At 30.5% G+C, this 17,333-nt stretch overlaps 1 protein-coding gene across 1 annotated transcript in view; it reads right to left on the bottom strand.

Annotated features, from left to right (window-relative positions):
• The window catches only part of LOC145322297 (uncharacterized), a 37,869-nt gene that overhangs the window by 8,918 nt on the left and 11,618 nt on the right, over positions 1–17,333 (bottom strand). The window contains exons 2-6 of the mRNA XM_080164199.1: positions 14,579–14,631; positions 10,395–10,460; positions 7,411–7,510; positions 7,012–7,121; positions 2,796–2,916 (exon numbers count right to left, since the gene is read on the bottom strand). Coding sequence (XP_080020325.1) covers positions 2,796–2,916; positions 7,012–7,121; positions 7,411–7,510; positions 10,395–10,460; positions 14,579–14,631 — 450 coding nt within the window. The remainder of the gene's footprint in view (positions 1–2,795; positions 2,917–7,011; positions 7,122–7,410; positions 7,511–10,394; positions 10,461–14,578; positions 14,632–17,333) is intronic.

Genomic DNA, 17,333 nt, shown 5'->3' with positions numbered 1-17,333 from the left:
ACAAGTACTACTGTATGAAATATTTAAAAGTAAATAATACTTCATTTTCTATGAATTAAATATAAAGCACAAAAACACCAACTTAATGTTCTCTTTGTAAAATTTAAAATGCTACCATAAATCCATCATAAGAATGCAAAAATTATTGATTTTTGCAAGGTATTATAACCGCAGTAAAGTCGATAACAAGCCGCAACAAATAACGATAAAATAATGTTTTAGTTTAACTCAACTCAAGTTTATGTCTTATAGCAGCTATTTAGCAGATACTTTGGTGTTTTTTAGGTGGCTGTTTGGCGTTTTGGAGGCGGCTGGTGAATCCTGCTTTTTTGTTTCCTTATTTTAAGGGTTGATCGACTTTATGGATGCATTGCAAACTGATTGGGAGAAAAGCAACTAGAAAAAATGCTTAGAATAATATCAATTTGTTAAATAAACATCATTTATATTATAACATCATTTCGTGGGTTCTATTTTCTGACATCTTTAGTAAGTAATCCTTCAATCGGAAGGGCTTTTTTCAGTAAAGTTCAAGCAAGGTGTAGGGGAGCGTTTCCACCTCCCTGACAAAATAAAGGGGGGGGGGGGGTACAACTTTCGGACACACACCCTCAGACATCCAAGGGGTATGTCAAGTTAAAAAAGATCATACAAAATTACAATTCTGAATTCTGTTTTAATTTCAGAAAATTTCCATCAAATATAAATTAAAACTTTTTTTAAGTCAGAGTTTTAAAGAAAATGGTTTGATCTTCAGCTAAGAAAATATTTGTTAATTAAAATTAGATAAGTTTGAAATATCTTAACAACTTTGGTAACTAATGATATTGCAAATTCATAATCCGTAACAAATGCAATGTTCAGAAGAAAGAATTGATTTTTATATCATGTTAGTAAAGTTTTGAATTATTTTTAGCTGTTTGTAATAAATTATAACCGTTCTTAAGCATCTAATTTTATTTTAAGAAACGTATGTAACTAAGGTAAAATTTTTTGTCATACAATGTTTTTTAAAACTAATCTCAAACTACCTATCAATTTGTTAAAAAAAATCTATATATCTATAGAAATTTCTATGAAGCATTTTACTCAAACGTTTAAAATAAAAAAAAATGAAGAAAAATTTTTCAAAATTTTATATTTGATTTGTTGCTAGGTTATTAAATACAAAAAACTTGAAATTATTAAAAGGAGTAAAATATCGGAAAGGGAAGAAATATTGCTTGAAGGCATTTTCAAAAAGGCGCAAAAAATTATAGAAAATTTGTTGTCAAGAAACTAAATTTCATGTCAATTTTTTGCATGAAAATTATTAAAACAAGATTAGCATAAAAATTTACATGTTTTCCTTTAAAGTGCCTGTTGGACACTCAACCCCCCACAACCCCCCTCCTCATTTTTAAAATGAATTGAAAATGACAAAGAGGAGTTATTTTTGTAGGTCTAACTCCTGCGGGGGAAGCTATTTATATTGCCTATAAAAATGACGTCATACAATACAAATTATAGGCCAATACACAGACCAAATTACCAATGCAGGCCAAATTGACCAATGGTAGGCCAGTATGACATCATTTTTTATAGGCACATAAAAGCTTCCTGCGGGGGCCCTTAACTGCAGAGCTACCTAGTACACATTATAACCTAACTTGCCTAAAAGTAATAAACAAATGAAACCTTATTTCAAATTTTCAAAAAAGTGGGGGGGGGGGGGTAAGTGCTAAACAGGCACTATGAAGGAAACCGCCAAAATTTTGCATGAGCCCGTGTTGGTGAAATGAAAACTGGTGTTGCCAATATTCAAAATTTCATGGTAAAAAGTCCAACTTCTGATATAATGACATTTTCCTCAAAATTATAATTTAAAACTTGTTCCTGGAAAAAAAGTTGGTGAAGATGAGCAGATTTTAACAGTCAGGATTTATATTTAGTATTTGTCTAGCATGTACTGTACAAACAGTACAACAGTATTTTTAAATCCTTGTCTGTGTTGTTTAGCAGTCAAACAATGGTTTGAAATTAAGTAAAAAGGAAACTATATTACTTAAATAATTTAATAACTTTAACTTTTTTATCAGTTTGAATGGTTATTATTCTCAATATGTTGTACAAACTTTTCTAAAGAGTTTAGATAATCAAATTTCTTATTTTTATGCCTTTTTCATCTTTTTTTGTTTGAACTGTTTGATTTAAATATTTTTGTGTACAAAGCATGGCCAAGCCCCTTAACAATTTTGAACAATGGGTCAAATTTGATTAAATAGCGTTAAATGATGAAATATTATACTCGCTTTTATCACCAGTATTTCTTATACTCTTTCATAGTTTTCATATTTCTATGATAATCTTTATATTAAAAAGGTAAGCCCAAGTTAAAAACAAAAATCTGAACTCTTTTCGGTTCATTAATATATAACCCCTAACTTCTATTATTTAACTAAACTTTGTAATCATCTCAGTGCAGTGGTCGACTTTGAACATATTTTTTTCTATAATTTTAATATACTTTGTTTTGTCTATTTAATTTCTAAATAATACTACACTTAAAGTAATAGACCAGGACTTTTCATGATTTTGACCAAAAAGTACACAATTTAAATTGTTATAAGAAATCTTGTGATTAAATTGACAGATCTTTTTTAAGTTTAATTTTTGCAAACCCTTCATTTGACTTAAGAAAGAGGTACACTTTAAATATAAGACTACGGCGATAGATATATTTGTATGAGTATGTACAAATTCAGACACTGAATTTACCTGTCGCCAAGAAATTTATATATTAAAGTGGATGTTACCTCCTTGTCACAGAGCCTGCCACTGGTCCAGATCTCCCTGACACCGGCTCTCTTCATCTCTCTGCCAATAAAGTCCTGCTCGGCGCTGCTCTCCACACTGATAAGGTCCATGCAACGTTTTCTGAACCAAATTATTTAGTTAGAGCAAACAGAAAAAAATCAAAGAAGCAGATACGATTTTTATTTTGACAGACTGTGATTTAATTGTGTTAGGTATGCTGATAGTATTTTAGAATCGTATAACTTTTTTAGATGAAAAGGGGGAGGGTTGATTTACAATGATAATATTGCTTATTTCACTTCTACAAGACACAAAAATAATTCAAATTGATAGTTAAAATAAAAATATATCTTCAAGTCTTACAATATTGCGATTTTATGAAAATTAGGTTGAAAAATATTCTATCTTTAAAGTGTAAATGGATTTAAAAATAGAGTTTCAATGATTCTTTATGAATGAAATAGGAAACAAAATGAAAAAACCGCTAAATATTCTTTTGGTGTATTCAGATAAGGTTAAAAGACCACAATATATTAGGGGTGTCATGATATATATAAAACCAACATACAAGCATGAGAACTACCTAAACAGGTTGTCTTAACAAACATGCAAATAATGTCAATAGTAGTTTTTTTTAGTAATAAATGTTTGCTATTTCGTATTTTTAACCAGCAAAGCAACTCTGGATATTTTTGTTAATTGAAAAAACTTTATCAAATTTTTCTTTAAAAACTTCTTTTTTTCATTGTTAATTCTTAAAGATTTTTATCAATAAACTTTGCTACAATTGTAGTCAATCGCCTGTGAGACAAAACTTGAATTAGTTTTTGTCTAGCTAGTTGAATGACACCCTCATAATAGCTACCAAAATAAGTTGGTTATAATGCATTGACACCCCCATAATAGCTACCAAAATAAGTTGGTTATAATGTATTGACACCCCCATAATAGCTACCAAAAACATTGATTATTATGGAAGAAAAAAGATGGTAATTGGATTCAGGGTCCTTTCAAACTTGAGTTCAAGGGAAAGACAAAATTAAAGCAATAAATGCATATAACAGCCTAAAATATGAAGAGCACTACATTACATATTTTTGAAGGTTAGATTTTATTTTTAGCGTCAAAACTATATCAATAAATATGTTCAAAACTCTGTGAATGATATGAATTTAATTTTTTAAATAAAAAATAAGTCTACTTCCATTATAAGAGATACCTAATACCTATGTTTAGTTTCAAAGCAAAAATTATTATAATATCAAATTTTGTTTTAAAAATATAATAGAATACTTTTTTAGTTTTAATTCAAGCAATGAGTAAACGAAAATTAATGCAAAATTTTTCTTCTTCTCCATATACTTGTCTCTTTCCCCCTGACCTACGGTTTGTGTAACTCCATTGACTATATGTGTAGCTTTAGGCCATACCAATAGACTACCTAGAATCAACCCCATTTATACATATTACAAATTATTGCTTTATCAAGCAAAATAATAGTTGTTTATCGCATCGTATTATAGACAGCTTTCTGCGAATAGCAACTGAAAAAATATAAGAATAATTCCAGTTTTATTTGCTCCGAGGAAGGTAGAACATTTCTGTAATATGATAAGAAACATGATTTATTGTATGGCCTATACCGGTTCTAATCCAGAGAATATTAATCGGTTTTAGTCATACTTGAATTATTGTTGTTTGCCTAAAATCTTATCTGATGGTTATTTCTTAGTTATGTTCAGCGATTATCTCTTTACTATAACACAAGACATTACATTTAAAAATAGATAAACTGACAGCCGAATTTAGATAGATGGCTGGTTACAAAAAGGAATAGTAACTTTGTAAGAAAAGGCAATCACCAAGATAACTTTTTCATATAATTGATCACAAAGCTTTTCAAATAAAAAAGTGTAGAATTCTTTACACATAAAAAAATCTTTTAAAATTTCATATGTTTCAAAATTTAAGAAAACTATGATGTCTATTGTAATATATGTTAATATGCCCATGGTAGCTCTTATAACCCTCCATTAGAGCTAACATATAACAAACTAAAAAATAAATCATCCAAAATCTCAAATGTTATTCTTCTACATCATGAAGAACTAGTGGCTGCGACCCTAGCATCTAGCGGCTCCGAATTCGTTGGGAAAGGATTGGTAAATGATAGCCTAAAACTTATATCTAAACATAAAACAGCCCTAAACCATCCCAGGACTTGTGTGAAGCTTGCCTAAAATGGAGAACTTAATCGGTTCATTAGTTATTAAAATCTTAAGCAATAGACTACTTTATATAATAGAAAACCTACAAAACGTTATGAAAACCTCTAAATTAATTTAAAGTGCCAAAACTGTTAATGATATTTAGTGAGCAAGTGACAACCTTAACTAACAGAGAAACATTACAAGCTAGTAATTGATGGTCAATATTGATCTAATTTGTCTATTAGGTATCTATTAAATATGCCCAGAATAGTTGACTTGTCATAACTTATGTTGTTTTCAAGAAAAATATACTATAACAGCAGAAAGTCTGCCAAACAAAGCAAAAATTCTGCTGTAAATGAAAGTTATCAGACAGCTTTTAGAACTAGCTTAGGGTCTATCTTTGTTAATATCCTTTAAGTTATCATAATTCAGCATTCGTTTGATACAAAGATTCTGGAATTTACCAGTTAGGGGAATGAATGAGCAGTTATTTTTTTTATGTCTGAGTATGTTAGGTATTTTTCGTAGCAAAGCTAGCCCTGTTATCTAACTATTTTGATTCAGAGTTGCTTAATACGTCCATAAAGTGGCTTAGTTCAGAAACTTCAAGTCTACAACTTAGTAGGTTAAAAATAACTCAAATCAAAAGTTACTGAGTATTATAGAAGTAAACATTTCAAAAGTTTCTTATTATTTTCTAAAAATGAAGGAAGTAAGTCTAAATTCAATGTGATAACTGATAATAGCTTTGCATAATTAACAAAATTGTTAAATATTTCCTAAAATAATTCAACAAATTTACTAATAAGTTTGGAAACATAAAATTTAACAAGTATAATTACGTTGCCGAGTTGCATAGCACTTAAACAGTATAAATATAGCTTATTAAGGGTGAATAAATTCAAATAGCACTGCACAAATTTACTTATTTCTTTTCACACAAAATAATGTAAGTCGATTGTTTATTTGTAAATTTTATAGTAGATACGCTATGAAATAAATACAAAAGTAGATAGCCTGATATCTAGTTGCCGAATGTGTACGCAGTTTCCTGAGTGTTTCCTCATCCTAGCTCAATATTTACTACTAGCTAAAAAAGCTTCAAACTTCAAAAAAAAAAAATCAAAATTTAAAAAATTCAAATTTATAATGTATATTGTATAAATCGTTTACACATTCAAATTTTGATTTTTTTAAGGGAAGTTTGAAGATTTGTAGCTAGTAGTAAATATTGAGCGAGGATGAGGAAACACCCAGGAAACTGCGTACACATTCGGCAACTAGATATCAGGCTATCCAAAAGTATTGTTAAGAGTAATGACTAAACCACATAGTAAGGAGGTACTAAAATAGTAATTTACAAAACCAAGAAATCTAAAGCTTAATTGTTTATTTATTTGCGTTCTTCTTTAAATAAGATTTTAATACATTTAGTTACTTTTCATCTTAAAATATCGTTTACAAATTATTAACAGCAAATTGTTTTTGTTACTAAACTATGTAAAATAGATGAATTATAAATAAGAAAAAAATGCATTGATTTTAAGAAATTTAGTAAAAAAAAAAATAGAATATGTTTGTGAAACCGTCACTCTTTGATCCAGAAAGTTTAAGTCGAAAAAGTACAAAGAATTAGTTCTAATTTGCCAAGAGTGAGGTATTAATTTGAAAGTCTCATGATATAGCCGGTCAAGTTATTCTGTGTGAAAGCGTGGAGTTTTAGCTGGCCCTAGTGGCTAAGCAAAACATTTGATGATTTAGTTGTAGTCGAAAAAGTCTTTTCTTTAGATGAAAAATTACTGTATTTAGTATAGCAGCATAATATAGCAGTTCTAACTTTGGCGAGGGCGAGGTAATAATATTGGAGCTTTCATGAGATAGCAGGTCAAGTTATACTGTGTTGAAACGTTGAGCTTAGGCTGGCTATACGAAAGTGTCACAACCTACTCTTTATTAAAGGTCTAAACACTAAATAACTAATCAATGAATCAATTATTGGTACCTGCAGTAGTTTCTGGCGGTGAACCAATTCCATCTGGCATTCCTGAGGACGGCCTCATCGCTGTCCCAAGAGAACCAGTACGACTTCCCTTGGAATTCTCTCTCTCCAACCTGAGCAAATCATATACTATAATCCTTTTTTGTCTGAAGCTTAGGATTTCGATAACTACAAAACTGATTGAGTTCTCCCTTTTAGGTAAGCTTCTAATAGTTATTAGGAAGATTATAGAATATTTTATTTTTAGATTTAAGCCTGCGGTATCCTGATGGTTTAAAGCTATTTTTTTCTGCCCCTATCTTGCTGAAGACAAAGTCCAAAGACGCAACCGCTTGTAGAATAAAAATAGTAAACACTTTTTTTCAAATTAAAATAGGAATATCCTAAAACATAATATGCTACCTTCTCCTTTCTGGTGGCACAAAGCTGAGCCTCTGGCAGGCAAACCTTTCCATCACAGCCGGGGTAAACCTCTGTTCCTTTCTGATCTCGAGAACCGTTCCTGAACAAACAAAAATATTACATTATCCAGCCATATACCTCACAATTTATTCATTAATATCAAAATAACAAGGATAACATTCATAAAAGAGAACATAAAAATCCTTATAATAAAGTAACAGGGTGTTTGTCTGTCTATTTGACTGTCTGTACCGAAGGATCTCGCTAACCGCTGAACCAATCGGGATCTCCTTTACAGTGTAGCTTTTCATAGGTTCTGGAAATATAGGAACACTAACAACGCATTTGGTATTAAACTTTATTTATAAGTCTGCACAAAGATTCCGAAAATCTATTCAAAAATGCAAAAATACAGTACATGATACATTTTAATAACTAGCATGAATGTAAAAAATATTGTTTTAATAAAGAAAAAAAAATATTCATGTTAAAAATGGTGATACAGACTGGACTTTCCGCTAATGATTATGGAGTAGCTATGCTTTCTAATTTGTTTCTAACTTTGGCATCATTATCACGTAAAGTTTTAAATCGATAGGGCAATTCTGATATGCCTAACTTACACTAATATAGAAAAGAATTGCTATTGATAATCTAATCTTAGATATTACTATATAATATCATAAAAAACTGAAGAAAAGAAAAAAATTTGAAAAATAATTGTAGTAAATCTAAATTTAAATATGCATCTTGAGTAAAATATAATAAGGTTAACCGTATTCAAATATGAAGCACAAACAAAGTAGAAATTATAAATTATGCCTTGTTCAAATAAAAATTGCTCCTCTCCTTACAATTAATCATTTTATTCACAGAAAAGAGAAAAAGTACAGCTATAACTGGAGCATATTATCACGAATAAAAAGGATTTCTAGTTAAAAAGTTATTGTTGGCTTTAAATTCCATGGACGAAAAAAATTCAAGGGCTTTCATTTATCCAATTGTACAAAGCAGTAAGGTTTTGTTTGTCCGTTAGGACCTCAACAATCACATTACAGATTGAGTTCTCTATTTTAAGACTATTTAATTTTTACTCGAAGTTTTGGGTTGGTCTAAACTCTAAAGTTTTTTTTCTATAACCTCCCTAACCCATAGATGCTAGGTGCGAAGCCAAGTTTTTTATTAAAACATTCTAGGTTTGTCTTTTTAAAAGATATTTTCAAAAAAAACTTTGCCTTAAATACCATATCCATTTTAATTTAAGAAGCGAAGAATCTCCCATGGAGGGGGTAAGGGGGTGGTATAAGCATAAGACATGAGCTAATTAATGTGCAGATTTGTTCTTTAGTCTTTAATTACTCATGCATATATTATTGCATTCATTACATGGAGTTTTGCGCATTCGACGATGCAAAAATTTAGTATATTTAATTTTGAAGATTGAATATGTTTCTCTTTACTTTTAAAAATGTTGAAACTACATTTAAAACTTTAGAATTTTGATTACTGTATCCTGTCTGAAGATCATACGAAAAAAAATTTTTGCCACAGAAACTAATTAAAAAGGAAACAATGAGCTAGAACAACTTAAGAAATCAAGGGGGGGGGGATATAAAAAGTATTTACACTAATTTTCTGAGTGAAGCAGTGAAGGAGACAGTCAGTCAGTGAGGAAAGAGGACTCTTACAAAGGATATCATAAATACACCTCTATTTAAACTATTATTTTTTGGATGGAATAATTATTTATTGCATCGTATTATAGACAGATTTCCGCGGATATTAAAATGAAAAATAATTAGCTTAAATCCAGTTTTATTAACCCCGAGTTCCAAAGGGTCTTAATTTTATGATTTTTATTTGAATATTCGTGGAAAATTGTTTCTAATTCGTTGCTATACATATTTTTCAGTATGACTGAGAACCGGTTCTAATCCACCGGATATTAATCGGTTTCGAAGCCATACTGGAAAAACTTTTAACATAGACATTTTTAAAGAGAAGATACTATTATTCAGCGATCCAACTGAAAGAGGCAAGTGTGTGTGTGTGTGTGTGTGTGTGTGTGTGTGTGTGTGAACACGCATTTAGAACAAGGGGTTAAATTTGCTGTCGACACGTTCTAAATTTTCTGTTCAGAAACGTTATAATTTTTCCAATGAATGAATTAGGTAATTTGATTTTGTAATTTGTACTTTTAAGAAAGTTTGTTGGTTTAAGATTATACACTCCCCATTATTTTTAAAATAAATGTAACATAATGGAGGGTACTTTTTTGTTTGTTTCTTTTATTACTTAATGTCATGTTAGGTTAGGTTATACTAAATACTAGGTAGCCCCGCTGGGTTAGGTTATACTAAATACTAGGTAGCCCCGCTGGGTTAGGTTCCCGCCGATATAAGCTTCCCTTTAGGGAATAGGTGAACGAGAGTAAAAAACTATATTTTCCTCGTAATTTTTAATTTATTTATAAAAAGAGGGTTGGGTTATCAATGCTTAACGGTGGGCTCTGTCTGATTACTCTAAAATGCCTACCTAGTAACTCCATTGGCTCTGAACGAGCTCTGTCTATTGTTCCTGATTACTCTAAAATGCCTACCTAGTAACTCCATTGGCTTTGAACGGGATTTTGTCAGTGATTTCTGATTACTCTAAAATGCCTACCTTTTAACTCCATTGGCTCTGAACGGGCTTTGTCAGTTGTTTCTGATTACTCTAAAATGCCTACCTTGTAACTCCATTGGATTTGAATGGTCTCTGTCTGTTGTTTATGATTACGCTAAAATGCCTACCTAGTAACTTCATTGGCTCTGAACGGGCTTTGTCAGTTGTTTCTGATTACTCTAAAATGCCTACCTAGTAACTCCATTGGCTCTGAACGGACTTTGTCTGATGTTTCTGATTAATCTATAATGCCTACCTAGTAACTTCATTGGCTCTGAACGAGCTCTGTCTATTGTTTGTGATTACTCTAAAATGCCTACCTAGTAACTCCATTGGCTCTGAACGGACTCTGTCTGTTGTTTCTCGTTCTTCCATTCTGTCTATTTCTAAAATAAAAAAAGTCAATAATTTTTTGATTCCATGTTAAGTTTGGGTAGGGTCTCTCTCGTGACATCGCTTCTTAAGAGGCGTTAATCGTCGTATTTTGACAGTATTTTTTTCTACTATTTCTTGCCCCTGCTCTAAACCTTCACTTTACATGAAATTCAAATATTCAAGTCTTTATTTTAATTTTTTTTTGAAAAAGCAGTTATTTTTAGGCATATCGAATTTGCTAATTAAAGAAAAAATAACTGTTATAATTAGTTATCAACGCCTGTGAGTGGTTATTTGACTCAGGTCATTTCAAATACATTCATCTGTTTCTGATAGAAAAGTTTTTATTGCCTTTATAAACTTATGACAAATTCAATTTAGGTTTATAACATGGAACTCGTTTATTGGTCAATTTATTTTAAATTTTTTTTTGAAAAAGCAGTTATTTTTAGGCAAATCTAATTTGATAATTAAAGAAGAATTAACTGTTATAATTAGTTATCAACGTCTGTGAGTGGTTATTTGACTCAAGGCATTTCAAATATATGCATCTGTTTCTGATAGAAAAGTTTTTATTGCCTTTATAAACTTATGACAAATTCAATTTAGGTTTATAACATGGAACTCGTTTATTGGTCAATTCGTACATCAGTAGGAGGGAAGGGTATTGGTTAAAGAGGGTGGTTCTTTTTGCCCGCTGCAACTTTCACTTCATTAGAGAATAAAAAATTTTATGTAAGATCAAATTAATAATATATCCATTATGTAAAGCAAAGTACAAATAACCAAATAATAACTAAGGTTATAATTAGCTATACCATCAACCAATGATATTACGAGCTCTGCATATAAAATACACCAAATTGGGCAACTACTAATTACCAGTAGGGAGTGAGGGGACATTGGGCTGTTTATTAGACTAATACACTAAGTTTTATTATAACTTTTCTTATATGTTGGCTTAACAACTTTAGGGACTTTTTTTGATTGCTTTAAACCACTAATTGTACTCTATACAAGGGTTAATATTGTGTATCATCATTTGGGATGTATATCAATTTATCGGCCATTGTCCTATCCTTATAGATCTCTGAATTACCAGGCCCCTCATTTCAATATTAGCTCAGGTTTTTTTACAGGGAGGAAGGGGATAGGGGACTTTAATTGACACTGTTATCCATAGTTTTATAAACACTTAATCCTATTCGTTGGCTCAACAACTTTGGGTACTTTTACCAAATTATCAGTGTCCTCCCTTTTTAACCAATAATTCTAACCTTCAGAAGGGGAAATTTGTTTTTCATCATTGGGTTTGTATGTCATTTTATCTTATCCCTTAAGATCCCTGTTATTTTAATACATTTCTGCGAATGTTTGTAGCCTTTTTTGTTTCTATTGTTATGTTTATATTTATTCATACTGTTTTACAACTTTTATAGCTGTTTGTATAATTTGTACTGTAAACATTTAATATGTAAAAGTAACAAGATAAATTAACTCAAAGTTATAAAAAGCTCTTTGATTTGCAAATTTTAGTAATTAAAAAGATTTTTTTAAAACTTAAAGTCAAAGTCAAAAGGACAAGGTAGAATAGAAAATAATTGTACTGGACTATAAAAATAAAACCCTGGAAGGAGTGAGTCAGTCAGTAAGAGAAGCGAATACTTTTAGAATTCTACTCATCTAAACATGACCAAACCTTTTAAAACTTAAGGCATCTTATTTTACATATTTTTATTTTGAAAATGTCGGGTATAGTCCCTTTCGTGGCAACGCCCCTAAAGGGGCGATTCGTCGTATTTTTAAAATGGCTCTTGATAGGTTATTTTAGGTTATATTGGGTTAGGTGATTGCCCCACAGGGTTTGACAATTGGTCCCGCAGAGTTAGAGCCCCCCGCAGGGGCTATAAATAGGAGAAAAGCTACTGTAAAAAAAAAATAAGAATAGCCCCTAAAGGTGAGTTGCCACGAAAGTGACTATACCCAATGTCTATTAGACAAAGAAAACTGGGCAGAAGGTTAGGGTGAGATAGAAAAACAGATAATAGAAAGGATATATAGAAAGATAAATTGATGGACAAATGATTTCATCTTAGAGACTTCTTCAGTTAAACAACTTAAGAAATTTTCCTAAAACCACTTAAACACTGTTTTATGATGAGCAAAAGTTCAAAAATGTTAAAACAAAGAAGGTCATAATTTATACCGAAACAAAACAAAATCATGGATTGACAAACAGACAGAGTAGCTTCGCTACTAAAAAACACTTTTAAAAACCCTCTAAGTGTTTGAGACTCATTTTTTTGTGAAATGTAAAAACCTAGCGTGCTTGTTTTTTCCACTCCTCAAATTTGAAATGACAATTGAACAAAATATTCACAATTATCTGTAATAGGTTAAAAAGCTTTAAACAATATTTTTCACAATATATGTATGTAGTATATTTTTATGATGAAAAAAACTTTAAATGTTACATTTTACTCAAAACAACTATTTCATTTACACTTAAATGAAATCTTTTTTAGAAAAATCAAATAATGTTTTTTAGGAATAATGCACAATTAAACCTATTGTGAAACGGGAGAGTTGAGATTATAGAATTAAATGTGCTTTTTTCATGTTTCTTTAAAACAGTTTGAAATATAAGCAGCTGAAAGAGTTATTGTTATTATATGTTTTTTTTTAATTTTCAACACTCACAAGTATTTCTGTCTGTTTGTAAGTCTTATTATGTACGCTATGACCGTATCCGGTATGTTAACTTTATACAAGTATTTAAAAGTGAAAGAAGTTACTAATTTATTTTCAGTAGATGGGTAAAAACGTTGTAGGGTGGGAATTCAATGTCAAGTTACAGTGTGGCCAGGTCATCAGGTCATATCAGGGATACAGGGATATGTATATCTCAAGTTACAGTGTGGCCAGGTCATATCAGGGATACAGGGATATGTATATCTCAAGTTACAGTGTGGCCAGGTCATATCAGGGATACAGGGATATGTATATCTCAAGTTACAGTGTGGCCAGGTCATCAGGTCATATCAGGGATACAGCGATATGTATATCTCAAGTTACAGTGTGGCCAGGTCATCAGGTCATATCAGGGATACAGGGATATGTATATCTCAAGTTACAGTGTGGCCAGGTCATCAGGTTTTATCAGGGATACAGGGATATGTATATCTCAAGTTACAGTGTGGCCAGGTCATCAGGTTTTATCAGGGATACAGGGATATGTATATCTCAAGTTACAGTGTGGCCAGGTCATTAGTTCATTTCAAGGGTGACTAAATCCAGATCTTTTTGGAATAGTTATTGTATAATAAACAGCTTTCCTCGAATATTAAAATGAAATATATTAAAACTGTTATTAATTTAATGATTTTACATTTTAATATTCGTCTGTAATGCGATGACATACATGATTTTTAGGGTGGTGGAGAACCGGTTCTAATCCTGCAGATATTAATCGGTTTCGAAGCCATAATTGAAAAAGAATTAATCATAATAATAGCTTATTTTTGTTTTAAATAAGAACGGCGGTTTGCAATTTAAAGTAAAGTAAAGGCTATAACAAAAGTGACTTTAACGAACACTAAAAAGCCATCGTTTTTTTCAGATTGTTTCCTTTGAATTTTAACATTTGATAATAAACCTCTGAAAATTATATTTGAGCTCGGGATTTAAAAGAAAAAGAACAGAATATCGAAACAGTAAGGACGTACAGACCCTAGTTATAGCGTAACTACACTATGTAAATATTACCTCTGAGCTTGAGATATCTGAGAACAGATTATCAACACAGTACAGACGTACAGACCCTAGTTATAGAGTGGCTACGCTATGTAAATATTACCTCTGAGCTTGAGATATCTGAGAACAGAATATCAACACAGTACAGACGTACAGACCCTAGTTATAGCGTGGCTACGCTATGTAAATATTACCTCTGAGCTTGAGATATCCGAGAACAGAATATCAACACAGTACAGACGTACAGACCCTAGTTATAGAGTGGCTACGCTATGTAAATATTACCTCTGAGCTTGAGATATCCGAGAACAGAATATCAACACAGTACAGACGTATAGACCCTAGTAATAGAGTAGCTACGATATGTAAATATTACCTCTGAGCTTGAGATATCTGAGAACAGAATATCAACACAGTACAGACGACAACCTAAAATAAAATAAAAAAATTAATACATTAAAAACAAGTTTATTGTGTTGCTAGCGGCTACGACCCTGAAGACTCCTAGAGGACCTTAAGTTAACCCTCAACTCCCACTTTTAATTGTAATTTCAAATTTATCTTGGTGGGGTGGTAGTCCTTACCCCAAAAGAGCTATGAACCTTCCCAGGTTCTATAAGAAACACTACACTGTAAAGGAAAACCATATCGGATCAGCGATTAGCGAGATCCTTCATTTCAGACCGACAGACTAAGATCTTGTTACTTTTAAATAAGAATAAAAATTGGAAGTAAGTAATATAAAACCTCGTGACTTGAATTTAGCAATACTGATTGATGGTCAGACAAATTGAAAAGTAATGAAATTGTGTATTTGCTAAAATATTCCATTTTTTAAATCAGAAATAGGACATTGGATCGTAAATTATAGCCGTTTTTGCACTTTTAATCTAAACAAGGGGTAATTTTGTTTATTATCATTGAACACACAGGGATGGAAGGTGGGAGACACTGGACTATAATATAACCATTTAGATACCTGTATTTTTCTTTAAAACTATTTTTGTATGTTTTATTGCTATTAAATCTATAATTATTAAACAAGGAAAATAGGCAAATAATTATAATTATTATGGTAACCATGAAAAATTATAGAAATACTACAATAAAATTACATACACACAATTTAATTTATTTTTTAGTTCTTTACTAAAGGTTTCGCTCTTGGCTCTATTTGTTATGTTTTTTAATTGGAGAAGGGGGTTATAACTCCCGCCCGATAAAAATAGAACACTTCTAAACTTGTCTTTAATATTGTGGAACGATCGGTGCTGCCGTTTAAGAGATTTTTCACAACATACTTAAATCTTTGAAAAATTGGTAATACAATGCTTCGATGGAAGAGTAAACAATTTATTTTTATGTTAATATTTTATAGATATTAGCAAATTTTTTGATGACCTAATTAGATACGTTTTAGAGCTTCTAACTTTTATTCGATTGTATGCTTTTTTTCAAAATTGCTAAAAGCTTTTAAGAGAAATAAAAAAGTTCTCCTCTATTACTTTGTTTTTTTCCCCTTATTTTTAGTGCCCATTATTTGCAATATAACGTTACACTTATAAATATGCAGCGTAAAAATTGTAAATAGGTTATGGGTAAATAAAGCGCATACTATACCAGTAATATTTTAAGCAAGGATATATATTTATAGCTTCCCAACTATATTAATGCATATATATAATGACTGCACTGCCAACTAATTTTCATAGGAAAAATTTCCGGTCATTGTTTAAAAAACGTATATTTATCTAATAATAGCCATTTAAGTAAACACTCACTGTAAAAAAAAACTATTTTAATATAGGGATCTAAAGAGATAAGACAATAACCGATAATTGATGTACATCTTCATTGATAATACCCTAAATTACGACTTCTGTATATTACAACGATTCGTTGAAATGTTTAGACACACAACTTAATAAACTAACCAATTAAAATTCAAAAAAGAAGTCCCAAAAGTTGTTAAGCCAACAAAAACTTTATTATAAAACTTTGGGAACTAGTGTAATAAACAGCCCAATGTCACCTCACTCCCATAATTTTAATAATACATGTTTCCAACAATCCACTCATCTTTAGGGAGGTAATGGTTTCGATTCACGAACTACACTAAGCACATCATTTATTATTAGAACCCTGATTAGAACACAGTGGGAATGTCATGGCCTAAAATAGACGTTACTTTACAGTATATGATATTTCATAGTATACATATTTAATGGCTGCTAATTTGATATTGTGCATGACTTAAACATCGGTTTAAAGATAGAAGATATTATTAAGTTAGGATGCTAATTAAACTGAGGGAGATGATTTAGGATGCAAAGCTACTCTTCAAGCCTATGTTTGTGAATTTATTTACAGCAAAAGTTAGGAAATATTTTAAGCATAATAAATTTAGAAAGTTTAAATTGTAACAATAACTTTAAGGACATTTCGTTTAAAATCAAATAGATAAAATAATTCAAATAAAATTTTCTTGCAGAATGCCTTATTAAGAAGTACTAAGAATTTAAAATTTATTTTATCATTGCATCTAAAATTTAATTTTTAAAATGATATGTTTAAATAACATTAGCCTTTCCCAGACGATCGTACACAGATTTTTCATTTAATTCCACGAACTTAAATTCAATTATACGTTACGGTAAAATTAATTTGACTACAATTGGCGGCACGAATAAAGGGATTGGTGGGATATTGTAAGTCTTGTACTTGTTTTATAAAGTTAAATTCATATCAAATATTTGTCTTTTTTTAAATGATAAACAATTCTTGCTACTATCTCTAAAAGAACATAAGTCTCATTTTTACAAATTTTTGGGGTAAAAACTAATTCACTTCCTATGGCCCTATCCTTTTATTCCTGGAACATCGTATTGCAACATAAAAGCGGAGAATTTTAAAAGATTTTTTTATCAAGTACGTTTTATTGTTTTTTTTGTACACAACAAAAATATCAAATAAAAAAAACTCAAAAAAATTTCTATAACATATAAAGTTTAGACGGTTTTTGTTTATTTCAATTTCTTTAAAATAACATATTTCAAATTGCTATAAAATTTTACTTTTTGAAATTAGAATTTAATTATATAGTCTGTGTTAGAAATTAACTGTTTCATAAA

Source organism: Acartia tonsa, chromosome 1 (genome assembly GCF_053477335.1).
Source record: "Acartia tonsa isolate MP-2025a chromosome 1, ASM5347733v1, whole genome shotgun sequence".
NCBI classification, from domain to species: Eukaryota; Metazoa; Arthropoda; class Copepoda; order Calanoida; family Acartiidae; genus Acartia; species Acartia tonsa.
This window is presented reverse-complemented; position numbering and strand designations above follow the sequence as displayed.